The following is a 26,915-nucleotide window of genomic DNA, read 5'->3' on the forward strand; positions in this document are numbered from 1 at the left end:
CTTTCCTCACTCATTCTCTCCATGTGACCAAACCATTTCAAAACACCCTCTTCTGCTCTCTCAACCATGCTCTTTTTATTTCCACACATCTCTCTTACCCTTACATTACTTACTCGATCAAACCACCTCACACCACATATTGTCCTCAAACATCTCATTTCCAGCACATCCATCCTCCTGCGCACAACTCTATCCATAGCCCACCCCCTGCAACCATACAACATTGTTGGAACCACTAATCCTTCAAACATACCCATTTTTGCTTTCCAAGATAATGTTCTCGACTTCCACACATCCTTCAAGGCTCCCAGGATTTTCGCCCCCTCCCCCACCCTATGATTCACTGCCGCTTCCATGGTTCCATCCGATGCCATATCCACTCACAGATATCTAAAACACTTTACTTCCTCCAGTCTTTCTCCATTCAAACTTAACTCCCAACTGACTTGACCCTCATCCCTACTGTACCTAATAACCTTGCTCTTATTCACATTTACTCTCAGCTTTCTAATTTCACACACTTTGCCAAACTCAGTCACCAGCTTCTACAGTTTCTCACATGAATCAGCCACCAGCGCTGTATCATCAGCGAACAACAACTGACTCACTTCCCAAGCTCTCTCATCCACAACAGACTGCATACTTGCCCCTCTTTCCAAAACTCTTCCATTCACCTCCCTAACAACCCCATCCATAAACAAATTAAACGACCATGGAGACATCACATACCCCTGCCTCAAACCTACATTCACTGAGAACCACTTTCCTCTCTTCCTACATGTACACATGCCTTACATCCTCGATAAAAACTTTTCACTGCTTCTAACTACTTGCCTCCCACACCATATATTCTTAATACCTTCCACAGAGCATCTCTATCAACTCTATCATATGCCTTCTCCAGATCCATAAATGCTACATACAAATCCATTTGCTTTTCTAAGTATTTCTCACATACATTCTTCAAAGCAAACACCTGATCCACACATCCTCTACCACTTCTGAAACCACACTGCTCTTCCCCAATCTGATGCTCTGTACATGCCTTCACCCTCTTAATCAATACCCTCCCATATAATTTACCAGGAATACTCAACAAACTGGTACCTCTGTAATTTAAGCACTCACTCTTATTCCTTTTGCCTTTGTACAATGGCACTATGCAAGCATTCCGCCAATCCTCAGGCACCTTACCATGAGTCATACATACATTAAACAACCTTACCAACCAGTCAACAATACAGTCATCCCCTTTTTTAATAAATTCCACTGCAATACCATCCAAACCTGCTGCTTTGCCGGCTTTCATCTTCCACAAAGCTTTTACTACCTCTTCTCTGTTTACCAAATCATTTTCCCTAACCCTCTCACTTTGCATACCACCTCAACCAAAACACCCTATACCTGCCACTCTATCATCAGACACATTCAACAAACCTTCAAAATACTCTCTGCATCTCCTTCTCACATCACCACTACTTGTTATCACCTCCCCATTAGCCCCCTTCACTGATGTTCCCATTTGCTCACTTGTCTTACGCACTTTATTTACCTCCTTCCAAAACATCTTTTTTTTTTTCATACTATTCGCCATTTCCCGCATTAGCGAGGTAGCGTTAAGAACAGAAGACTGGGCCTTGGAGGGAATATCCTCACCTGGCCCCCTTCTCTGTTCCTTCTTTTGGAAAATTAAAATAAAAATGAGAGGGGAGGATTTTCAGCCCCCCGCTCCCTTCCCTCTTCGTCGCCTTCTATGACACGCAGAGAATACGTGGGAAGTATTCTTTCTCCCCTATCCCCAGGGATAAAACATCTTTTTATTCTCCCTAAAATTTGATGATACTCTCTCACCCCAACTCTCATTTGCACTCTTTTTCACCTCTTACACCTTTCTCTTGACCTCCTGCTTCTTTCTTTTATACATCTCCCACTCATTTGCATTTTTTCCCTGCAAAAACCGTCCATATGCCACTTATTTTTTCTTTCACTAATAATCTTACTTCTTCATCCCACCACTCACTACCCTTTCCAATCTGCTCACCTCCCACGCTTCTCATGCCACAAGCATCGTTTGCGCAAGCCATCACTGCTTCCTTAAATACATTCCATTCCTCCCCCACTCCCCTTACCTCCTTTGTTCTCACCTTTTTCCATTCTGTACTCAGTCTCTCCTGGTACTTCCTCACACAAGTCTCCTTCCCAAGCTCACTTACTCTCACCACTCTCTTCACCCCAACATTCTTCTTTTCTGAAAACCTCTACAAATCTTCACCTTAGCCTCCACAAGATAATGATTAGACATCCCTCCAGTTGCACCTCTCAGCACATTTACATCCAAAATTCTCTCTTTTGCGCGCCTATCAATTAACACGTAATCCAATAACGGTCTCTGGCCATCTCTCCTACTTACATACATATACTTATGTATATCTCTTTTTAAACCAGGTATTCCCAATTCTCGATTAATATGGGTAAAACTGAAAGTTGATGGAGAGAGGTGGGTGATTATTGGTGCATATGCACCTGGGCATGAGAAGAAAGATCATGAGAGGCAAGTGTTTTGGGAGCAGCTGAATGAGTGTGTTAGTGGTTTTGATGCACGAGACCGGGTTATAGTGATGGGTGATTTGAATGCAAAGGTGAGTAATGTGGCAGTTGAGGGAATAATTGGTATACATGGGGTGTTCAGTGTTGTAAATGGAAATGGTGAAGAGCTTGTAGATTTATGTGCTGAAAAAGGACTGATGATTGGGAATACCTGGTTTAAAAAGCGAGATATACATAAGTATACTTATGTAAGTAGGCGAGATGGCCAGAGACCGTTATTGGATTACGTGTTAATTGACAGGCGTGCGAAAGAGAGACTTTTGGATGTTAATGTGCTGAGAGGTGCAACTGGAGGGATGTCAGATCATTATCTTGTGGAGGTTAAGGTGAAGATTTGTATGGGTTTTCAGAAAAGAAGAGTGAATGTTGGGGTGAAGAGGGTGGTGAGAGTAAGTGAGCTTGGGAAGGAGACCTGTGTGAGGAAGTACCAGGAGAGACTGAGAACAGAATGGAAAAAGGTGAGAACAATGGAAGTAAGGGGAGTGGGGGAGGAATGGGATGTATTTAGGGAATCAGTGATGGATTGCGCAAAAGATGCTTGTGGCATGAGAAGAGTGGGAGGTGGGTTGATTAGAAAGGGTAGTGAGTGGTGGGATGAAGAAGTAAGAGTATTAGTGAAAGAGAAGAGAGAGGCATTTGGACGATTTTTGCAGGGAAAAAATGCAATTGAGTGGGAGCTGTATAAAAGAAAGAGACAGGAGGTCAAGAGAAAGGTGCAAGAGGTGAAAAAAAGGGCAAATGAGAGTTGGGGTGAGAGAGTATCATTAAATTTTAGGGAGAATAAAAAGATGTTCTGGAAGGAGGTAAATAAAGTGTGTAAGACAAGGGAGCAAATGGGAACTTCAGTGAAGGGCGCAAATGGGGAGGTGATAACAAGTAGTGGTGATGTGAGAAGGAGATGGAGTGAGTATTTTGAAGGTTTGTTGAATGTGTTTGATGATAGAGTGGCAGATATAGGATGTTTTGGTCGAGGTGGTGTGCAAAGTGGGAGGGTTAGGGAAAATGATTTGGTAAACAGAGAAGAGGTAGTGAAAGCTTTGTGGAAGATGAAAGCCGGCAAGGCAGCAGGTTTGGATGGTATTGCAGAGGAATTTATTAAAAAAGGGGGTGACTGTATTGTTGACTGGTTGGTAAGGTTATTTAATGTATGTATGACTCAAGGTGAGGTGCCTGAGGATTGGCGGAATGCGTGCATAGTGCCATTGTACAAAGGCAAAGGGGATAAGAGTGAGTGCTCAAATTACAGAGGTATAAGTTTGTTGAGTATTCCTGGTAAATTATATGGGAGGGTATTGATTGAGAGGGTGAAGGCATGTACAGAGCATCAGATTGGGGAAGAGCAGTGTGGTTTCAGAAGTGGTAGAGGATGTGTGGATCAGGTGTTTGCTTTGAAGAATGTATGTGAGAAATACTTAGAAAAGCAAATGGATTTGTATGTAGCATTTATGGATCTGGAGAAGGCATATGATAGAGTTGATAGAGATGCTCTGTGGAAGGTATTAAGAATATATGGTGTGGGAGGAAAGTTGTTAGAAGCAGTGAAAAGTTTTTATCGAGGATGTAAGGCATGTGTACGTGTAGGAAGAGAGGAAAGTGATTGGTTCTCAGTGAATGTAGGTTTGCGGCAGGGGTGTGTGATGTCTCCATGGTTGTTTAATTTGTTTATGGATGGGGTTGTTAGGGAGGTAAATGCAAGAGTTTTGGAAAGAGGGGCAAGTATGAAGTCTGTTGGGGATGAGAGAGCTTGGGAAGTGAGTCAGTTGTTGTTCGCTGATGATACAGCGTTGGTGGCTGATTCATGTGAGAAACTGCAGAAGCTGGTGACCGAGTTTGGTAAAGTGTGTGGAAGAAGAAAGTTAAGAGTAAATGTGAATAAGAGCAAGGTTATTAGGTACAGTAGGGTTGAGGGTCAAGTCAATTGGGAGGTGAGTTTGAATGGAGAAAAACTGGAGGAAGTGAAGTGTTTTAGATATCTGGGAGTGGATCTGGCAGTGGATGGAACCATGGAAGCGGAAGTGGATCATAGGGTGGGGGAGGGGGCGAAAATTCTGGGGGCCTTGAAAATGTGTGGAAGTCGAGAACATTATCTCGGAAAGCAAAAATGGGTATGTTTGAAGGAATAGTGGTTCCAACAATGTTGTATGGTTGCGAGGCGTGGGCTATGGATAGAGTTGTGCGCAGGAGGATGGATGTGCTGGAAATGAGATGTTTGAGGACAATGTGTGGTGTGAGGTGGTTTGATCGAGTGAGTAACGTAAGGGTAAGAGAGATGTGTGGAAATAAAAAGAGCGTGGTTGAGAGAGCAGAAGAGGGTGTTTTGAAGTGGTTTGGGCACATGGAGAGAATGAGTGAGGAAAGATTGACCAAGAGGATATATGTGTCGGAGGTGGAGGGAACGAGGAGAAGAGGGAGACCAAATTGGAGGTGGAAGGATGGAGTGAAAAAGATTTTGTTTGATCGGGGCCTGAACATGCAGGAGGGTGAAAGGAGGGCAAGGAATAGAGTGAATTGGAGCGATGTGGTATACCGGGGTTGACGTGCTGTCAGTGGATTGAATCAAGGCATGTGAAGCGTCTGGGGTAAACCATGGAAAGCTGTGTAGGTATGTATATTTGCGTGTGTGGACGTATGTATATACATGTGTATGGGGGGGGGGGTTTGGGCCATTTCTTTCATCTGTTTCCTTGCGCTACCTCGCAAACGCGGGAGACAGCGACAAAGTATAATAAAAAAAAAAAAAAAAAATATTCCCAATCACCAGTCCTTTTTCAGCACATAAATCTAAAAGCTCTTCATCATTATCATTTACAACACTGAATACCCCATGTATACCAATTATTCCCTCAACTGCCACATTACTCATCTTTGCATTCAAATCACCCATCACTAAAACCCGGTCTCGTGCATCAAAACCACTAACACACTCATTCTGCTGCTCCCAAAACACTTGCCTCTCTTGATCTTTCTTCTCATGCCCAGGTGCATATGCACCAATAATCACCCATCTCTCTCCATCAACTTTCAGTTTTACCCATATCAATCTAGAGTTTACTTTCTTACACTCTATCACATACTCCGATCACTCCTGTTTCAGGAGTAGTGCTACTCCTTCCCTTGCTCTTGTCCTCTCACTAACCCCTGACTTTACTCCCAAGACATTCCCAAACCATTCTTCCCCTTTACCCTTGAGCTTCGTTTCACTCAGAGCCAAAACATCCAGGTTCCTTTCCTCAAACATACTACCTATCTCTCCTTTTTTCTCATCTTGGTTACATCCACACACATTTAGACACCCCAATCTGAGCCTTCGAGGAGGATGAGCACTCCCCGCGTGACTCCTTCTGTTTCCCCTTTTAGAGAGTTCAAATACAAGGAGGGGAGGGTTTCTAGCCCCCCGCTCCCATCCCCTTTAGTCGCCTTCTATGACACTCTTAATATAACTCTCATTTCCTAACAATTCCCCTTGCTTCAAGGAATGATCAGACATCCCACCAGCTGCCCCCCTCGCATATTCACGTTAAAAGTCTCTCTTTTGTGTAACTATCAATTAGTATGTTATCTAATAATGCCCATTTAATCATGTATTCTTAAGTCCCTTTTATAACCATGTATTTCCAATTAACAGTCCTTTTTCAACACACAGGATCTATTTCTAAAAAAGGGTCACATGTTACCCAGGCCTCCTTTCCATAGGGTCCTGCACCCTAAGGCTGCTCTACTTCCAGTGGCAGGGAAATGATGGAATACTTTAGAGAAGATATTTGACAATACATTACTCCAAATGATACAACCTTGCCAAAGGTGACTTTTCACTCACAGTGAGTGGAGTTCATTAACATATATACAAATATACTGGAGAAAGGTGTACATGGGACTGTGAGAATTGGAGCAATGTGGTATACTGGGGGCTACATGCTGTCAATGGACGGAATCAGGGATATGAAGCAACTGGGGGAAAGAAGTAAGATCTGCGGGGTCTGGGTGTGGACAGAGGGCTTCAGTTTTGGCGTATTACTCAAGGCAGTCAGAGAATGGTTAACGAAGCCTCTTCTTTGTCTGTTCCTGGCTCTCCCTCAAAATGCAGGAAATGGCAAACAAGAATGAAAGTAGTAACAATATGTATGTTGTTCCTGGGGATAGGGGAGAAAGAATACTGACGAAGTACTCCCTGTGCATTGTAGAAGGCAACGAAAAGGGGTGGGAAGGAAGGAGGGGCTGGAAATCCTCCTCTCCTGTTATGCTTTTCCAAAAGAAGGAACAGAGAAGGGGGCTAAGTTAGGATTTTCCCCTCCAAAGCTCACTCATCTCTTCTTGATGCTACCACACTAAAGCAGAAATGGTGAATATGAATGGGGGAAAAAAAAATAATTCTTGATTGCTGTTTGCCACGTTGGTGTCAAGAAACAGATGAAGAGAGACACATCCACATATACAGTACGTGGGTATATACATACAACCACATACATGTTCAATGCATACATACAAAAACATATAAACACATCTACATATTCATACCTGTTCGTCTTCACCCACTTCTGATGCCACCCTGCCAAACAGGAAACAGCACAAATGAATGAATAGAAAAAAGATAACATATACATTCTTTTCTCCTCCACACCCAATTGCCACCCCTTACGTCAGTGAGGTAGGGCCAAGAAACAGATGAAGACGGCCACATCCACTCATTCTCTAGCTGTCATGTGTAATCCACTGAAACCAGGCCCAACAGACCTTTCCATGGTATACCCCAAACACTTCACATGCCCTGGTTCAGTCCACTGAAGGCACATTTACCCCAGTATACCACATCATTCCAATTCACTTTATCCTATGCCCGTCTTTCACCCTATAAGAGGGAACAAAAGAAGGAATCAGGCAGACAGTGCTCATCCTCCTCAAAGGTGTCTTAATGTGTGTGTAAGTAACTAAGATGAAAAGAGAGATAGGTTGTATGCTTGAAAAAGAAACCTAGATGTTCTAACTCTGAGTGAAACATAGCTCAAGGGTAAAGGGGAAGAATGATTTGGAAGTGTCTTCCGAGTAAAGTCAGGGGTTGGTGAGAGGACAAGAGCTTAGGAAGGAGTAGCACTATTCCTGAAACAGGAGTTGTGGGAGTATGTGACAGTGTAAGTAAATTCTACAATGATGAGGGTAAAACTGAAAGTAGATGGCGAGATACTGGGTGATTATGGCTGAGAGAGCATGTCACCATTTTTGATGTAAGAGACTGGGTATTAGTGATGGGTGATTCAAATGTGAAGGTAAGTAATGTGGCAGGTGATGGTATAATATAGGCACTTGGGGTATACAGGGTTATGAATGGAAATGGTGAAGAGCTTGTGGCGTTGTGTGCTAAAAAAGGACTGGTGACTGGGAATACAGATAATCCCCAACTTATGATGGGGATTTTTTTTTCTTTTTTTTGCTTTGTCGCTGTCTCCCGCATTTGCAAGGTAGCGCAAGGAAACAGACGAAAGAAATGGCCCAACCCACCCCCATACACATGTATATACATACGTCCACACACGCAAATATACATACCTACACAGCTTTCCATGGTTTACCCCAGTCGCTTCACATGCCTTGATTCAATCCACTGACAGCACGTCAACCCCGGTATACCACATCGCTCCAATTCACTCTATTCCTTGCCCTCCTTTCACCCTCCTGCATGTTCAGGCCCCGATCACACAAAATCTTTTTCACTCCATCTTTCCACCTCCAATTTGGTCTCCCTCTTCTCCTCGTTCCCTCCACCTCCGACACATATATTTTCTTGGTCAATCTTTCCTCACTCATTCTCTCCATGTGCCCGAACCATTTCAAAACACCCTCTTCTGCTCTCTCAACCACGCTCTTTTTATTTCCACACATCTCTCTTACCCTTACGTTACTTACTCGATCAAACCACCTCACACCACACATTGTCCTCAAACATCTCATTTCCAGCACATCCATCCTCCTGCGCACAACTCTATCCATAGCCCACGCCTCGCAACCATACAACATTGTTGGAACCACTATTCCTTCAAACATACCCATTTTTGCTTTCCGAGATAATGTTTTCGACTTCCACACATTCTTCAAGGCTCCCAGAATTTTCGCCCCCTCCCCCACCCTATGATCCACTTCCGCTTCTATGGTTCCATCCACTGCCAGATCCACTCCCAGATATCTAAAACACTTCACTTCCTCCAGTTTTTCTCCATTCAAACTCACCTCCCAATTGACTTGACCCTCAACCCTACTGTACCTAATAACCTTGCTCTTATTCACATTTACTCTTAACTTTCTTCTTTCACACACTTTACCAAACTCAGTCACCAGCTTCTGCAGTTTCTCACATGAATCAGCCACCAGCGCTGTATCATCAGCGAACAACAACTGACTCACTTCCCAAGCTCTCTCATCCCCAACAGACTTCATACTTGCCCCTCTTTCCAAAACTCTTGCATTCACCTCCCTAACAACCCCATCCATAAACAAATTAAACAACCATGGAGACATCACACACCCCTGCCGCAAACCTACATTCACTGAGAACCAATCACTTTCCTCTCTTCCTACACGTACACATGCCTTACATCCTCGATAAAAACTTTTCACTGCTTCTAACAACTTGCCTCCCACACCATATATTCTTAATACCTTCCACAGAGCATCTCTATCAACTCTATCATATGCCTTCTCCAGATCCATAAATGCTACATACAAATCCATTTGCTTTTCTAAGTATTTCTAACATACATTCTTCAAAGCAAACACCTGATCCACACATCCTCAACCACTTCCAATAAAACCACCATAGGTTGAAAATTTAGTACTGTACATCTAACCTAGAATTTCAGAGTTTAACCAAATCCTACCTTAAACCTTCTCATCCACAATGTTATATGTTGCACTTCCTTATAAGCTTTAGCACCTTCAGTATCGGCATTTGCTGCCTCATGATAACTTTTACATTATGAAAACTATGATGCCTTGCAGTAAACATTTGCATATATGTAGGATCTTTGGCACGTCGTTTTAGCGTATTGAAAAGACTTCTTGCCTTAGCCTGGATCATCGATATGCTAAGTGGTATGCGCTTCTGTATCTGGTCTTCCATCCACGTGACAAGTAATTTTTCTATATCAATCAGCCCAGCTCTTTCTTCGTGATGACAGTGGATTTAACCGATGCTGAAGATTTCACTGCATCACTGATCTTCTTATCCTTTAAGATGGCTGAGATCTTCAACTGCAAAAGTTCTAACTCAGGAGCAATGGCCATTACTGGCTTGGCATCTTCATGCTGGGCAATTATCTTTAATTTCATCTCAAGAGTAATTCCCTTACTCTTCTCACCACATGCAGGAAACAGATGGGCATTTTGTATACATAATGGGATGCAAACACACACACACACAAAAAAAAAAAAAGCTGGCAACACATTATACTATAGAGCAATGGTTGTTTACACTCGTGATCACATGGCTGACTGGAAGCTGTGGCTCAATGCCACTGCACAGCATTATGAGAGAGTATTGTACCGCATATCAGGAGTCCAGGAAAAGATCAAAACTCAAAGTATGGTTTCTACTGAATGCGTATCGCTATCGCTCCATCATCAAGTCTAGGAATCACAAGTTGGGGAGCATCTGCACCTGGTATAAAAAGAGGGATATACACAAGTATATGTAAGTTATTAGGATCAAGGGTTGAGGAGCAAATTAGTTGGAATATAAGTTTGAATAGAGAAAAATTAGAGGTAGAGAAGTATTTCAAATACCTGAGAGTGGATATAGCAGCAAATGTAACTGTGGGAGTGGAAGTGAATCATGGTGTGGCAGAGGGGGCGAAGATTCTGGGAGCGCAGAATAATGTGTGGAAAGAGAGAGCATTACCTCAGAAGGCAAAACTGGGTATGTCTGAAGCAACAGTAGTCCCAACAATATCATACAGATGCAAGGGATGGACTATAGATATGGCTGTGCAGAGGAAGGGTGGATGTATTGGAAATGAAATGTCTGAGGACAGTATAAGGCGTGAGGAACAGGTGTGTCTGTGGTGTGAGGAAAGAAGTCTGAATGTGTGTCGATGTAACCAAGATGAGAGGAGAGATAGGTAGTGTGTTTGAGGAAAGAAACCTGGATATTCTGGCTCTGAATGAAACAAAGCTCAAAGGTAAAGGGAAAGAATGGTTTGGAAATGCCTTGAGAGTAAAGTCAGGGATTAGTGAGAGGACAAGAGATAAGGAAGGAGTAGCACTACTGAAGCAGTTGTGGGAATGTGTGATAGAGTGTAAGGAAGTAAACTCTAGTGATGTGGGTACAACTGAAAGTAAATGGTGAGAGATTGGTTATGATGCAATTGGCCATAAGAAGAAAGATCATGAGGTGGGTGCTTAAGGAGCAGCTAAATGAGTGTGTCAGCAGTTCTGGTGTGCGAAACTGGGTATTAATGATGCATGATTTAAATGCGAAGGTAAGTAATGTGGCAGTTGAGGGTATAACTGGTGCACATGGGGTATTCAGTGTTATAAATGGAAACAATGAGGAGTTTTTGGAGTTGTCTGTTGAAGAAACACTTGTGATTGGGAATGTCTGATTTCTATATGTCTATATCTGTTAGAAGCAGTGAAAAGTTTTTATCGAGGATGTAAGGCATGTGTACGTGTAGGAAGAGAGGAAAGTGATTGGTTCTCAGTGAATGTAGGTTTGCGGCAGGGGTGTGTGATGTCTCCATGGTTGTTTAATTTGTTTATGGATGGGGTTGTTAGGGAGGTAAATGCAAGAGTTTTGGAAAGAGGGGCAAGTATGAAGTCTGTTGGGGATGAGAGAGCTTGGGAAGTGGGTCAGTTGTTGTTCGCTGATGATACAGCACTGGTGGCTGATTCATGTGAGAAACTGCAGAAGCTGGTGACTGAGTTTGGTAAAGTGTGTGAAAGAAGAAAGTTAAGAGTAAATGTGAATAACAGCAAGGTAATTAGGTACAGTAGGGTTGAGGGTCAAGTAAATTGGGAGGTAAGTTTGAATGGAGAAAAACTGGAGGAAGTAAAATGTTTTAGATATCTGGGAGTGGACCTGGCAGCGGATGGAACCATGAAAGCGGAAGTAGATCATAGGGTGGGGGAGGGGGCGAAAATCCTGGGAGCCTTGAAGAATGTGTGGAAGTCGAGAACATTATCTCGGAAAGCAAAAATGGGTATGTTTGAAGGAATAGTGGTTCCAACAATGTAGTATGGTTGCGAGGCGTGGGCTATGGATAGAGTTGTGCGCAGGAGGGTGGATGTGCTGGAAATGAGATGTTTGAGGACAATGTGTGGTGTGAGGTGGTTTGATCGAGTAAGTAACATAAGGGTAAGAGAGATGTGTGGAAATAAAAAGAGCATGGTTGAGAGAGCAGAAGAGGGTGTTTTGAAATGGTTTGGGCACATGGAGAGAATGAATGAGGAAAGATTGACCAAAAGGATATATGTGTCGGAGGTGGAGGGAACGAGGAGAAGTGGGAGACCAAATTGGAGGTGGAAAGATGGAGCGGAAAAGATTTTGTGTGATCGGGGCCTGAACATGCAGGAGGGTGAAAGGAGGGCAAGGAATAGAGTGAATTGGATCGATGTGGTATACCGGGGTTGACGTGCTGTCAGTGGATTGAATCAGGGCATGTGAAGCGTCTGGGGTGAACCATGGAAAGCTGTGTAGGTATGTATATTTGCGTGTGTGGACGTGTGTGTATACATTGTGTATGGGGGTGGGTTGGGCCATTTCTTTTGTCTGTTTCCTTGCGCTACCTCGCAAACACCGGGGGGGAGGGGACTCTGATGCCTGTTCCAACTGAAACTCCCTCAAAGGGGTGGCCATGGGCAACAGACTCTCTAAAATTAAAGAACTCTCTAGTGCTACTGCTTAGCTTTTAATGCCTCATCCTTAACAGGCCACTGGCAGAGGGCAAGTCTAGCAGAGTGTTCACAGAGGCTCCTAATGACTACTTCTAGCTAATGCTCCTACCTACTACTTCTACCTAATGCTCCTATCTACTACTTCTATTTACTGTTCATACCATTTTGCCAAAAGGCAGGGTTAGCGCATAGTGCTCACCACAGGAAAATCTTGAGCTATGAAGAATGAGCTGCATGAATTAATTGTCAAGTATTATAATGATAAGGAGAGACTGTGCTTGTAGACAGAATGCCAGTAGCCTACATTTTAGTGAGGCAGAAAGAAAAGAAAGTTGACTGGGGCAGAAGAGTGCAACTTGAGAATCACTAAATGCCTGGTTTAAAATGAGAGATATACATGAGTATGAGAGATGGTCATCAGTCATTCCTGAATTGAATTAATTGATAGACATGTCAAAGAGACTTTTGGATGTATATGAGCTAAAAAGGGCAGCAGGTGGGATGCATGATTACTATCTTATGGAGGTGAATGTAAAGATTTGCAGAGGTTTTCAAAAAAGAGGAGACAATGTAGGGGAGAAGAAAGAGGTGAGAGGAGACTTATGTGAAGAAACATCAGCAGAGATTGAGCGTGCAATGGCAAAAGGTGAAAGCAAATAAAGTGAGAGGAGTTGGTGAGGAATGGGAAGTATATAGGGAGTCAGTGATGGCATGTGCTAGAGATGCATGTGGAATGCGAAAGGTGGGAGGTAGGCAGATTGGAAATGGATGTAAGTGGTGGGATGAAGAAGTAAAGTTGCTAGTGAAAGAGAAAAGAGAGGCATTTGGGCTGTACTTACAAGGATGTAGTGCAAATGATTGGGAGATGAATAAGAGAAAGCAGCAGTGGGTCAAGAAGAAGACACAGGGGTTGAAAAAGACAGCAAATGAGAATTGGGGTGAAAGATTATCATATAATTTTAGGGAGAATAAAAAGATGATCTGGAAGGAGGTAAATAATGTGAGAACAAATGGGGACATTGGTGGAGGGGGGAAAAAGGGAAGTGATAACAAACAGTGATGGAGTAAGATGAAGTAAGCATTCTCAAGGTCAGATAAATGTGTCTGATGATAGAATCATATAGGGTGTTTTGCTAGGGGTGTTATGCGAAGTGGGAGAGTTTGGAAGAGTGGTTTGGTGAAGGGAGAAGTGATGGTGAAAGTCGTGTGCAAGATGAAGTGTAATAAACTGGCAGGATTGGATGGTATTGTAGCTGAATCTATCATGAAAGGGGGCGACTGTGTTGTTGATTGGTCAGTAAGGATATTCAGTATATGAACAGATCACGATAAAGTGCTTGAGGACTGGCACAGTGCATGTACAGTGCCATTATATAAAGGGATAAAGGTGAATGTTTAAACTACAGAAAAATAAGCTTGTTGAGTATACCTGGAAGGGTATTGATTGAGAGGGTGAAAGCATGTACAGAGCATTAGATTGGGGAGGAGTGGCAGAGGATGTGTGGATCAGGCGTTTGCTTTGAAAAATGTAGGAGAAATACTAACAAAAATAGATGGATTTGTATAAGACATTCACGGATCTGGTGAGGAATAAGAGAGATGCTTTGAGGAAGGTCTTGAAGGTGTGAAAGGTAAGCTGCTAGAAGCAGAGAAGAGTTTATCAGGGAAGTAAGGCATGTGTACAAGCAGGAAGAAAGGAAAGTGATTGGTTCCTAGTGAAGGTTGGCTTGCAACAAGGGTGTGTGATGTCATCATAGTTTTTTAATTTGTTTACGGATGGGGTGGTGAGGGAGGTAAATGCAAGTTTTGGAAAGGTGAGTATGCAGTCTGTTGGGGATTAAAGGGCATGGGAAGCAAGACAGTTGTTGCAGTTGTTGTTCGCCATTGATACAGTACTGGTTGCCAATTCAAGAGAGAAACAGCAGAAGTTGGTGATTGAGTTTGGAAGACTGTGTGAAAAGTGAAAGTTAAGAGTAAATGTGCACAGAAGCAAGGTCATTAGGTTCAGCAAGGCCGAGGGGCAAGTTAGTTGGGATGTATGTTAGAATGGAGAAAAGTTGGAGGAAGTGTTGTGTTCTAAATACCTGGAAGTGGAATTTGCAAAGAATGGACCCAAGGAAGCAGAAGTGTCATATGGTGGGGGAGGGTGCAAGGGTTCTGGGTTCAATTATGAGTGTGTGGAAAGAGAAGACATTATCTCTGAGTGCAAAAATGGATATGTTTGAGGGAATAGTAGTTCCAACAACACTATATGGCTGCCAAGCATGAGCGGAGGAGGGTGGATGTGTTGGAAATGAAACGTTTGAGGACATTTGGTGGTGTAAGATGGTTTGATCAAGCAACTAATGAAAGGGTAAGAGAGATGTGTGGTAAAGAAAAGAGTGTGGATGAGAGCAAAAGAGGGTGTGCTGAAATGGTTTGCACATATGGAGGATATATGTGTTGGAAAAAGATTTTTCAGCGATTGGAGCCTGAACATACAGGAGGATGAAAGACATACATGGAATAGACTGAACTGGGATTGACATGCTGTCAACAAACTGAACCAGAAAGGGGGGATCAAGGGCAAGTGGAGGTACAGTGTATAAAACAATGAAGATGTAAAAGTGTTGGCATGAGAGAAGATGAATCAGAAAGAATGTCGGGTGAAGTATGAAAGGAGGTTGACCAAAATTTCAGATGGAAGTACAGTAAATGTGATACAATCATTTGTGAATGGTTCAAAATTTTTTAGAGAAAGACTATAAAAGGTAGTAGAATTAGTAGTTAGAATACAAGGTCATGAGATAAGAATAAAAAGGGAAATGCTTAGTGGATGTTAGAGATTAGAAAATGATGTGGAAGAAAAAGTAGTATGGTAGATTGCTTGAAAGGAATGCACCAGTGGAAGTTCAGTAAAGGAGGAAGGAGGAATATAAGATGTATAAGTAGGGATGTTAAGAAGCTGTTAGAGGAAAGGAAAGAAAAAGTAAATGAGGTTGAAAAGTTTAGGGGAAAACAAGAAATTCTATTGTCAGATGAAATAGGAAAGAGAAGGTTGAAAGAGTGAAAGTTATTATGAAAAGTAAGGAGGATGAGTTGCTGAATCAAAAGAAGGAAATGAAATGAAGATAGAAAGAGTATTCTGAAGTATTGATGAATGGGAGAAGGCAAGGCAGCAGTTGTTACATACATGGGTATGAAGGATGGAAGAGGATAAGGGTGGAAGGACCTAAAGCAAAAAGGGAGGTAAAAAGGGCAGTGATGAGGCTGAAGGTAGGGAAGACACCTGGGAGTGGATAGGATTATGGCTGAAATGCTCAAGTAGGAAGGAGAAAGCGATACAGTGGATGCATCTGATATGCAATTCAGCATGGAAACAGAAGGTAGTGCCTGAGGAAAAGTTGCTTAGGATGTATGTAGCAATTACAGAGGAATAAGACTGTTAAGTATACCAGGAAAAGTGTATGCAAGAATGCTGATTGACTGATTGATGGAAGTGACTAAATGCAGAATACATGGGAGGACAAGGAAGTTTTAGTAAAGGTAGGAGGTTGGTTGGATCAGGTTTTTGTGGTGGTGACTGTAAGCAGCTTTTATGGACCTGACGAAAGCATAAAACAGAATCAAGCAGAATGTGTTACAAATATATGAGGCAAGGGGACAACTGTTGGATGGTGTGAAAGCCTTCTACAGAGGAGCAAATGCATGTGTAACAGTGAATAGGAATTGAGTGAAAGTTTCAATATACACGTGGGAGTAAGAAAGGGATGTGTGTTGTCACCATGACTTTAAAATATAAATGGATGGAGTGATGAGAGACAAAAGCAATACTAGGGAAAAGGGGTGCAGAGATGGAGCGAGCCAGAGGTTTGGCAGCTAGTGGCAAGCCTGTTTGAAAACGATACTGTATTATTTAATCAGAGTGAAGGGGAGTTGCAGAAGGTTTTGTGTCTATCAAGACATGTGTAAGCATCAGTGAGAGGTGGTAATGCAAGTTAAAGTAAAATAATGGTTTTTGATTGAAAACAGAGTGAAAGTATAGACTTTTTCAAACCTTACAGAATCAAAGAAGAAACCATGTACTAAACCATGTTTTGGATATAGTGGGAGAAAGCTCAATGTTCCAAAAACCTCAGCCCCCCTTACCCACCCTATGATTCAATTTTGTTTCCACAATTACAATCACTGCCATTTCCACTCCAAGGTACCTGAAACACTTCACTTCCTCCAAATTTACTCCACCCATATCCCACCAACCTGTCCCTCTGCCCTGCTAAACCTAAGAACCCTGCTTTTATATGCATTACCTCTCAATTTCCTCCTTTCACACACACTCCCAAACTAAGCAATAACTCCTGCAGTTTCTCACTTAAGTATCCCACCAGTGTTGCATCATCAGCAAACAGGCTCATTTCATAGGTCAACTTGCCCCCAACAGATTGCATACTCACCCCTCACTCCGACACCTGTGCATTTATCTCCCTAACCACTCAACACAAATCAAACAACCATGATGACATCACACACCCTTGCCTCATTACTCTCTTCGTATGAACTCCTCACAGCTTCTGTATTACAAAAGAATCTAATAAAAGGTGGTTGATGATCAGAAAATTTTCTTTTTCTATATCTAAAAGTGTAAGTTCATGTTTTCTCTAACAAATTGAACAGGGGTTGGGAGAAAAAAAAAAGGGGGAGGGGTGTTGCACATACTGTGTGTACCTGATCCACTCCACTGAACTAAAATGGAGTAATGTTACATAAAAAGATAAACATGTTAAAACAGAGAAATTACAATACTTACCAAAAGGACATGTCTAATTCCGAGGTCAGCCTTCCAATCCTTCTTTAATGTATTGACACAGATCTCCCCATTTGAAGCAACATTAGGGTGAAAGATCTTGGTAAGGAAGTAGCCCTTAGGGGGAACATTTGGAAAGTCCTTACCAAGGGCTAATTTTACACGAAACATTCCTCCAGCATATGGTGTACCAGCTGTAAGAGGATATATTTTCAATGGTCTATAAATCTGAGATGTGCATTGGGACATTACTGTACACCTATTCCCCTTTTTATGAAAGTTCAGTATTTCAGATATTGAAAGTTATGGTAATTTGAAAATAAGGAACATGATCCAATAAACAGAAGAAAACTAGTTACTGAAAGTCTAACAAATACAGGAAAATCAAATTCTGATGGTGAGCGACTTCAACAGTATCCAAACTTCAGATAGCCTAAAATTCACAAAAAAAAATCTAGACCAACTAGTTCTCATGTTGGGTCAGGCCATAAGTAACGACAGTATGTGCCATAGAATCCTGGTCCATATGTGTCACTGGCAATGGTGCAACACAGGGCATCATTGACAGCCATGTTATACAGAAAAATTTTGCTGATTGTACTGTATAGCAGTACAGAGCAGTGCAGCAGAATGGTCTCTTCCTTACCTAATATGCAACTTCCATTCCACAATACATTACCATGCCACCACCACACAACAATAAAGTCTTTTGCAAGTATAACTTTTTCCTCTCTTATTAAAATATCTATTTCAATTAATTTTCTTAAAAAGGTAAAAAAAAAAAAAAAAAAAAAAAAGGTGATTATATTACATATGAAGTCTTAAAATTTACCACAGGAACATCTCCAATCAGTCAATGGATGTAAACAGGAAAATATGGACCGATTTAAGGAAAGCTTAGCAACCCTTCCATAAATTGAGGAATAGATGTATATTGAAGATTTCTTTTAAAAAAGAAAGCTAAATTCTACAATTCAAGCTATAAATAGCACCTACACCAAAACTTTAGCTACAACTTGCACCTTAATTGTAACCATATGAGATGTCATTACTGTTCCTTAAGTCAACTACATTGATACCTCTTATCATTCAATAGAAAAAGAAAAGTGTCAAATAGGATGTGAAAAGTTTCAGCAGATTAAATCAAAATATGTACTGTATATAAAGGAAACAGGCATGATGTAGATACATTAAGAGGAATGTTAAGTGAAAGTATTTATTCTCATGGAGGCCAGTTTCAGCAGTGTAAACAAAATGGTTTTAAGGACAGCCTAGCTAACCTTGTTCAAATAGCTGAAAATATACACATATACAGCAAGATTCAAACTACTAACCCGTTTTCATCCACTTCTCCAAACAGCCTATCTTATGTGGGCTTGTACCTGCTGTCAAGGAAGGGAGTTTTTATTATAGTATCCAACACAGCACAGTCAAAACCAAACTCAAATCATGGCCATATTTGATGAAAGGTAAGTTAATAAGCATAAGTAGATGGATGTAAGAATGATTCAATTGCACTCCTAGTGTTTCTAAAACCAGCTCTTTGAAGGTGCAAAGGTTATATGAAGATGACAAAAGATGGAAGAAAATTACAAAGCTTCCCAACACAACAATAAAGATGGTTTCATTACTGTCATTCCTCATGTGGCTGGTCTCCACACTTCAGCTACAGAAACAAGCAGCCAGATTTGGGTAATTACACATTTGTATTGTACAGGGAGTTTTACACTCGTGAGGCCCCATATCTTGAACACTTTACCATCATACAACCTCTTGAATTTACGTACACCATCTGCATTAACCAAGTCATCAGGAAATCTGTACCATCATCCACCAATCTTGTACTATAAAAGCATTTCTTTGCTTCCTTATTTACAAGTTTCTTACTTAAATTCATGATATATACTCTTATTATGTTACCCCTACACCTCTCAAGATACTGTGCACTGTCCACTTCATTGATCTCTTGTAAAAATTTAAAGGTTGTGATCAGGTCATCCCTCTCTCTTTCTTCCCAAATGGGAAGGAAGACATGCAAGTAAGCAGCTCACAAAGACAGAGGCAAAAATGAAACCTACAAAACAGAGTAAAGGAAGCAAAACAACTACAGACACAAAGGGATGATCATCAAGATAATAGCAACTTCACTCTGGGTTAAAGCAATGGAAGAAGTCACCTCAGATAGGCAAGCAGTTCTCAATACTTCGGCAACTAAGATCCCTTAAGATAAGAAATGGCTATTTTCAAGAAAAATAATCATGGCACCTATACAACATCCCAAGCTTTAAGGAAGCTGATTCTGAGTTGTTCAATATATGGGGTTTCCAGGATAGAATAGAGGATACGGATATACCCAACAGTCCAGGCCTCACACTCATACAACACGGTTGGACTATATGATCTAACATACCTATCTTTGCCCTTACACACAGCGACCTCTCTTTCCACACACTCCTCAATGTATCCAAGACCTTATCCCCTTCACCCACTCTATGGTTTACTTCAGGTCCCACATTTCCATCCACTGCCATATCTAAAATAACTTAACTTTCTTCAGATTCTCTCCAACCAACCAGCCACTGCTTAGTTTTAAACTTAACAACTATATTTTTGCAGTTTCTCACTTGAATCAAACACCATACACATCATCAGCAAACAGCACTGACTCAAACTCCAAGTGCAACCCCCCCATCCCAACAGATGCCCCCCCCTCTCTATCCACAATCCTCGTATTCACACTTTTCACCACACCATTCATTAACATACAGTACAGCAAAGGTGATATCATACACCCTTGCAGCAAACTCACCATAACCTGGAAACACCCACCCTCCTCACTTCCCAGTCACACACCTTAATCTTGCAATAAAAACTTCACTACTTCAAGAAACTTTCCTCCTACAACATATATTTGTAACACCTATAAACCATCTGTATCAACTCTATCATACACTTACTTCTGACATATTTTTCATACTTGTTCGCTGTTTCCTGCATTAGCAAAGTAGCACCAGAAACAAAGAAATGACATAATTCTCTCACTTCCATTCTCTAGATATCAAGCCAAACACAAATCCTTCTATGTTTCTTTATTTTTCTGCATTAGCAAGGTAGCACCAGAAACCAAGAAATGACATTCTCTCACACACATTTTCTAGATATCAAGCCAAACACAAATCCTTCTATGTTTCTTTATTTCTCTTACAAATTCTATAAAGCAAAAATCTGATTGACTCATGCCACATACAAATCCTTCTATTTCTATTTCTCTCACAAAATTTTCAATGCAAACACCTAATCCACATATCCTCCACCTTTCCTAGAACCACCAAGTTTCTGCTCAATCTGGAGCTTGGGGGATATCACCACCCTCTCAACCATCACTTTCCCATTCAACTTATAAGTTAAACTCAACATTTTGTCCATACTTTTTGTCATTTTCCACATTACTAGGATAGCGGCAGGAATGGACATAAAAATGGGTTCATTCACTCACATCCATGTGATCACACCCCTTTATCTCTAACTAGGCCCCCTCAGACCTTGCGGTGGTTCCTTCTACCTACTTAATGAGCCTTGGATCAGTCCAGTGACACCATTTTGCTCCAATTTCCTGCATGTTCAGGCCCCAGGCATCCAAAAATTTGTCCACTATAACCATCTATCTCTAATTTGCTCTCCCCATTGTCCTTGTCCTCTACACTTCTGATTATATATATATTTTCTTATTAATACTATACTTTGTCGCTGTCTCCTGCGCAAGGAAACAAACGAAAGAATGGCCCAACCCAACCACATACACAATACATACACGTCCACACGCACATAAACATACCTATACATTTCAATGTATACACATATATACATACACAGACATATACATATAAACACATGTACATAATTCATACCTGCTGCCTTTATTCATTCCCGTCGCCACTCAGCCACACATGATATGACAACCCCCTCCCCACACATGTGCGAGGTAGCGCTAGGAAAAAACAACGAAGGCCACATTCATTCACACTCAGTCTCTAGCTGTCATGTATAATGCACCAAAACCATGGCTCCCTTTCCACATCCAGGCTCCACAAAACTTTCCATGGTTTACCCCAGACGCTTCACATGCCCTGGTTCAATCCACTGACAGCGTGTCGACCCCAGTATACCGCATCGTTCCAATTCACTCTATTCCTTGCACGCCTTTCACCCTCCTACATGTTCACGCCCCGATTGCTCAAAATATTTTTCACTCAATCTTTCCACCTCTAATTCGGTCTCCCACTTCTCCTCGTTCCCTCCCCCTGAAACATATATCCTCTTGGTCAATCTTTCCTCACTCATTCTCTCCATGTGACCAAACTGTTTCAATACACCCCCTCTGCTTTCTCAACCACACTTTTTTTATTACCACAACTCTCTTACCCTTTCATTACTTACTTGATCAAACACCTCACACCATATACTGTCCTCAAATATCTCATTTCCAACACATCCACCCTCCTCTGCACAACACTATCTATAACCCATGCCTAGCAACCATATAACATTTTGCTTTCCGAGATAATTTTCTCACCTTCCACACAGAGATAATTTTCTCACCTTCCACACATTTTTCAACACTCCCAGAACTTTCATCCCCTCCCCACCCTGTGACTCACTTCTGTTTCCATGGTTCCATCCGCTGTCAAATCCACTCACAGATATCTAAATCACTTCACTTCCTCCAGTTTTTCTCCATTCAAACTCACCTCCTAATTGACTTGTCCCTAAACCCTACTATACCTAATAACCTTGCTCTTATTCACATTTACTCTCAGCTTTCTTCTTTCACACACTTTACCAACTCAGTCACCAGCTTCTGCAGTTTCTCACTCGAATCAGCCACCAACACTGTATCATCAGCGAACAACAACTGACTCACTTCCCAAGCTCTCTCATCCACAACAGACTGCATACTTGCCCCTCTTTCCAAAACTCTTGCATTCACCTCCCTAACAACCCCATCCATAAACAAATTAAACAAGCATGGAGACATCACACACCCCTGCTGCACACCTACATTCACTGAGAACCAATCACATTCCTATCTTCCTTCACGTACTCATGCCTTACATCCTCAATAAAAACTTTTCACTGCTTCTAACAAGTTGCCTCCCACACCATATATTCTTAATACCTTCCACAGAGCACCTCTATCAACTCTATCATATGCCTTCTCCAGATCCATAAATGCTACATACAAATCCATTTGCTTTTCTAAGTATTTCTCACATACATTCTTCAAAGCAAACACCTGATCCACACATCCTCTACCACTTCTGATACCACACTGCTCTTCCCCAATCTGATGCTCTGTACATGCCTTCACCCTCTCAATCAATACCCTCCCATATAATTTACCAGGAATACTCAACAAACTTATTTTTTTTTTTTTTTTTTTTTAATACCTCGTCGCTGTCTCCCGCGTTTGCGAGGTAGCGCAAGGAAACAGACGAAAGAAATGGCCCAACCCCCCCCCATACACATGTACATACATACGTCCACACACGCAAATATACATACCTACACAGCTTTCCATGGTTTACCCCGGACGCTTCACATGCCTTGATTCAATCCACTGACAGCACGTCAACCCCTGTATACCACATCGCTCCAATTCACTCTATTCCTTGCCCTCCTTTCACCCTCCTGCATGTTCAGGCCCCGATCACACAAAATCCTTTCACTCCATCTTTCCACCTCCAATTTGGTCTCCCTCTTCTCCTCGTTCCCTCCACCTCCGACACATATATCCTCTTGGTCAATCTTTCCTCACTCATTCTCTCCATGTGCCCAAACCACTTCAAAACACCCTCTTCTGCTCTCTCAACCACGCTCTTTTTATTTCCACACATCTCTCTTACCCTTACGTTACTCACTCGATCAAACCACCTCACACCACACACTGTCCTCAAACATCTCATTTCCAGCACATCCATCCTCCTGTGCACAACTCTATCCATAGCCCACGCCTCGCAACCATACAACATTGTTGGAACCACTATTCCTTCAAACATACCCATTTTTGCTTTCCGAGATAATGTTCTCGACTTCCACACATTCTTCAAGGCCCCCAGAATTTTCGCCCCCTCCCCCACCCTATGATCCACTTCCGCTTCCATGGTTCCATCCGCTGCCAGATCCACTCCCAGATATCTAAAACACTTCACTTCCTCCAGTTTTTCTCCATTCAAACTCACCTCCCAATTGACTTGACCCTCAACCCTACTGTACCTAATAACCTTGCTCTTATTCACATTAACTCTTAACTTTCTTCTTCCACACACTTTACCAAACTCAGTCACCAGCTTCTGCAGTTTCTCACATGAATCAGCCACCAGCCCTGTATCATCAGCGAACAACAACTGACTCACTTCCCAAGCTCTCTCATCCCCAACAGACTTCATACTTGCCCCTCTTTCCAAAACTCTTGCATTTACCACCCTAACAACCCCATCCATAAACAAATTAAACAACCATGGAGACATCACACACCCCTGCCGCAAACCTACATTCACTGAGAACCAATCACTTTCCTCTCTTCCTACACGTACACATGCCTTACATCCTCGATAAAAACTTTTCACTGCTTCTAACAACTTTCCTCCCACACCATATATTCTTAATACCTTCCACAGAGCATCAACAAACTTATACCTCTGTAATTTGAGCACTCACTTTTCTCCCCTTTGCCTTTGTACAATGGCACTATGCAAGCATTCCGCCAATCCTCAGGCACCTCAAAATGAGTCATACATACATTAGATAACCTTACCAACCAGTCAACAATACAGTCACCCGCTTTTTAATAAATTCCACTGCAATACCATCCAAACCTGCTGCCTTACTGGCTTTCATCTTCCACAAAGCTTTTACTCCCTCTTCTCTGTTTACCAAATCATTCTCCCTAACCATCTCACTTTGCACACCACCTTGACCAAAACACCCTATATCTGCCATTCTATCATCAAACACATTCAACAAACCTTCAAAATATTCACTCCATCTCCTTCTCACATCACCACTACTTGTTATCACCTCCCCATTAGCCCCCTTCAATGAAGTTCCCATTTGTTCCCTTGTCTTACGTACTTTATTTACTGCCTTCCAAAACATCTTTTTATTCTCCCTAAAATTTAATGATACTCTCTCACCCCAACTCTCATTTGCCCTCTTTTTCACCTCTTGCACCTTTCTCTTGACCTTCTGCCTCTTTCTTTTATACATCTCCCAGTCATTTGCATCATTTCCCTGCAAAAATCATCCAAATGCCTCTCTCTTCTCTTTCACTAATAATCTTACTTCTTCATCCCACCTTTCACTACCCTTTCTAATCTGCCCACCTCCCCCACTTCTCATGCCACAAGCATATTTTGCGCAAGCCATCACTGATTCCCTAAATACATCCCATTCCTCCCCCACTCCTCTTACCTCCTTTGTTCTCATCTTTTTCCAATCTGTACTCAGTCTCTCCTTGTACTTCCTCACACAAGTCTCCTTCCCAAGCTCACTTACTCTCACCACTCTTTTCACCCGAACATTCTTTCTTCTTTTCTGAAAACCTCTACAAATCTTCACCTTCATCTCCACAAGATAATGATTAGACATCCCTCCAGTTGCACCTCTCAGCACATTAACATCCAAGTCTCTCTTTCGCGCGCCTATCAATTAACACTTAATCCAATAACGCTCTCTAGCCGTCTCTCCTACTTACATACGTATACTTATGTATGTCTCTCTTTTTAAACCAGGTATTCCCAATCACCAGTCCTTTTTCAGCACATAAATCTAAAAGCTCTTCACCATTACCATTTACAACACTGAATACCCCATGTACACCAATTATTCCCTTAACTGCCACATTACTCACCTTTGCATTCAAATCACCCATCACTATAACTCGGTCTCGCATTACTCACCTTTGCATTCAAATCACCCATCACTATAACTCGGTCTCGTGCATCGAAACTACTAACACATTCACTCAGCTGCTCCCAAAACACTTGCCTCTCATGATCTTTCTTCTCATGCCCAGGTGCATATGCACCAATAATCACCCATCTCTCTCCATCAACTTTCAGTTTCACCCATATCAATCTAGAGTTTACTTTCTTACACTCTATCACATACTCCCACAACTCCTGTTTCAGCAGTAATGCTACTCCTTCCCTTGCTCTTGTCCTCTCACTAACCCCTGACTTTACTCCCAAGGCATTCCCAAACCACTCTTCCCCTTTACCCTTGAGCTTCATTTCACTCAGAGCCAAAACATCCAGGTTTCTTTCCTCAAACAAACTACCTATCTTTCCCTTTTTTCTCATCTTGGTTACATCCACAAACATTTAGACACCTCAATCTGAGCCTTCGAGGAGGATGAGCACTCCCCGCTTGACTCCTTCTTCTGTTTCCCCTTTTAGAAAGTTGAAATACAAGGAGGGGAGGGTTTCCAACCCCCCACTCCCATCCCCTTCAGTCGCCTTCTATGACAAATCAGGAAAGTGTGGGAAGTATTCTTTCTCCCCCATCCCAGTGTAAGATATATATATATATATATGAAAGCCGGCAAGGCAGCAGGTTTGGATGGTATTGCAGTGGAATTTATTAAAAAAGGGGGTGACTGTATTGTTGACTGGTTGGTAAGGTTATTTAATGTATGTATGACTCATGGTGAGGTGCCTGAGGATTGGCGGAATGCGTGCATAGTGCCATTGTACAAAGGCAAAGGGGATAAGAGTGAGTGCTCAAATTACAGAGGTATAAGTTTGTTGAGTATTCCTGGTAAATTATATGGGAGGGTATTGATTGAGAGGGTGAAGGCATGTACAGAGCATCAGATTGGGGAAGAGCAGTGTGGTTTCAGAAGTGGTAGAGGATGTGTGGATCAGGTGTTTGCTTTGAAGAATGTATGTGAGAAATACTTAGAAAAGCAAATGGATTTGTATGTAGCATTTATGGATCTGGAGAAGGCATATGATAGAGTTGATAGAGATGCTCTGTTGAAGGTATTAAGAATATATGGTGTGGGAGGAAAGTTGTTAGAAGCAGTGAAAAGTTTTTATCGAGGATGTAAGGCATGTGTACGTGTAGGAAGAGAGGAGAGTGACTGGTTCTCAGTGAATGTAGGTTTGCGGCAGGGGTGTGTGATGTCTCCATGGTTGTTTAATTTGTTTATGGATGGGGTTGTTAGGGAGGTAAAGGCAAGAGTTTTGGAAAGAGGTGCAAGTATGAAGTCTGTTGGAGATGAGAGAGCTTGGGAAGTGAGTCAGTTGTTGTTCGCTGATGATACAGCGCTGGTGGCTGATTCATGTGCGAAACTGCAGAAGCTGGTGACTGAGTTTGGTAAAGTGTGTGGAAGAAGAAAGTTAAGAGTAAATGTGAATAAGAGCAAGGTTATTAGGTACAGTAGGGTTGAGGGTCAAGTCAATTGGGAGGTGAGTTTGAATGGAGAAAAACTGGAGGAAGTGAAGTGTTTTAGATATCTGGGAGTGGATCTGGCAGCGGATGGAACCATGGAAGCGGAAGTGGATCATAGGGTGGAGTGAATCAAGGCATGTGAAGCGTCTGGGGTAAACCATGGAAAGCTGTGTAGGTATGTATATTTGCGTGT

The 26,915-nt window shown here is 42.0% G+C and overlaps 1 protein-coding gene across 2 annotated transcripts in view; it reads right to left on the reverse strand.

Annotated features, from left to right (window-relative positions):
* Window positions 1-26,915, reverse strand: part of LOC139762315 (ubiquitin-conjugating enzyme E2 S) — a 72,562-nt gene that overhangs the window by 36,897 nt on the left and 8,750 nt on the right. For both annotated transcript variants that reach the window (XM_071686946.1, XM_071686945.1), the window contains exon 3: window positions 17,273-17,463. In XM_071686946.1, the coding sequence (XP_071543047.1) occupies window positions 17,273-17,463 (191 nt within the window). The remainder of the gene's footprint in view (window positions 1-17,272; window positions 17,464-26,915) is intronic.

This window comes from Panulirus ornatus, chromosome 43 (assembly GCF_036320965.1).
Source record: "Panulirus ornatus isolate Po-2019 chromosome 43, ASM3632096v1, whole genome shotgun sequence".
Classification (NCBI taxonomy): domain Eukaryota; kingdom Metazoa; phylum Arthropoda; class Malacostraca; order Decapoda; family Palinuridae; genus Panulirus; species Panulirus ornatus.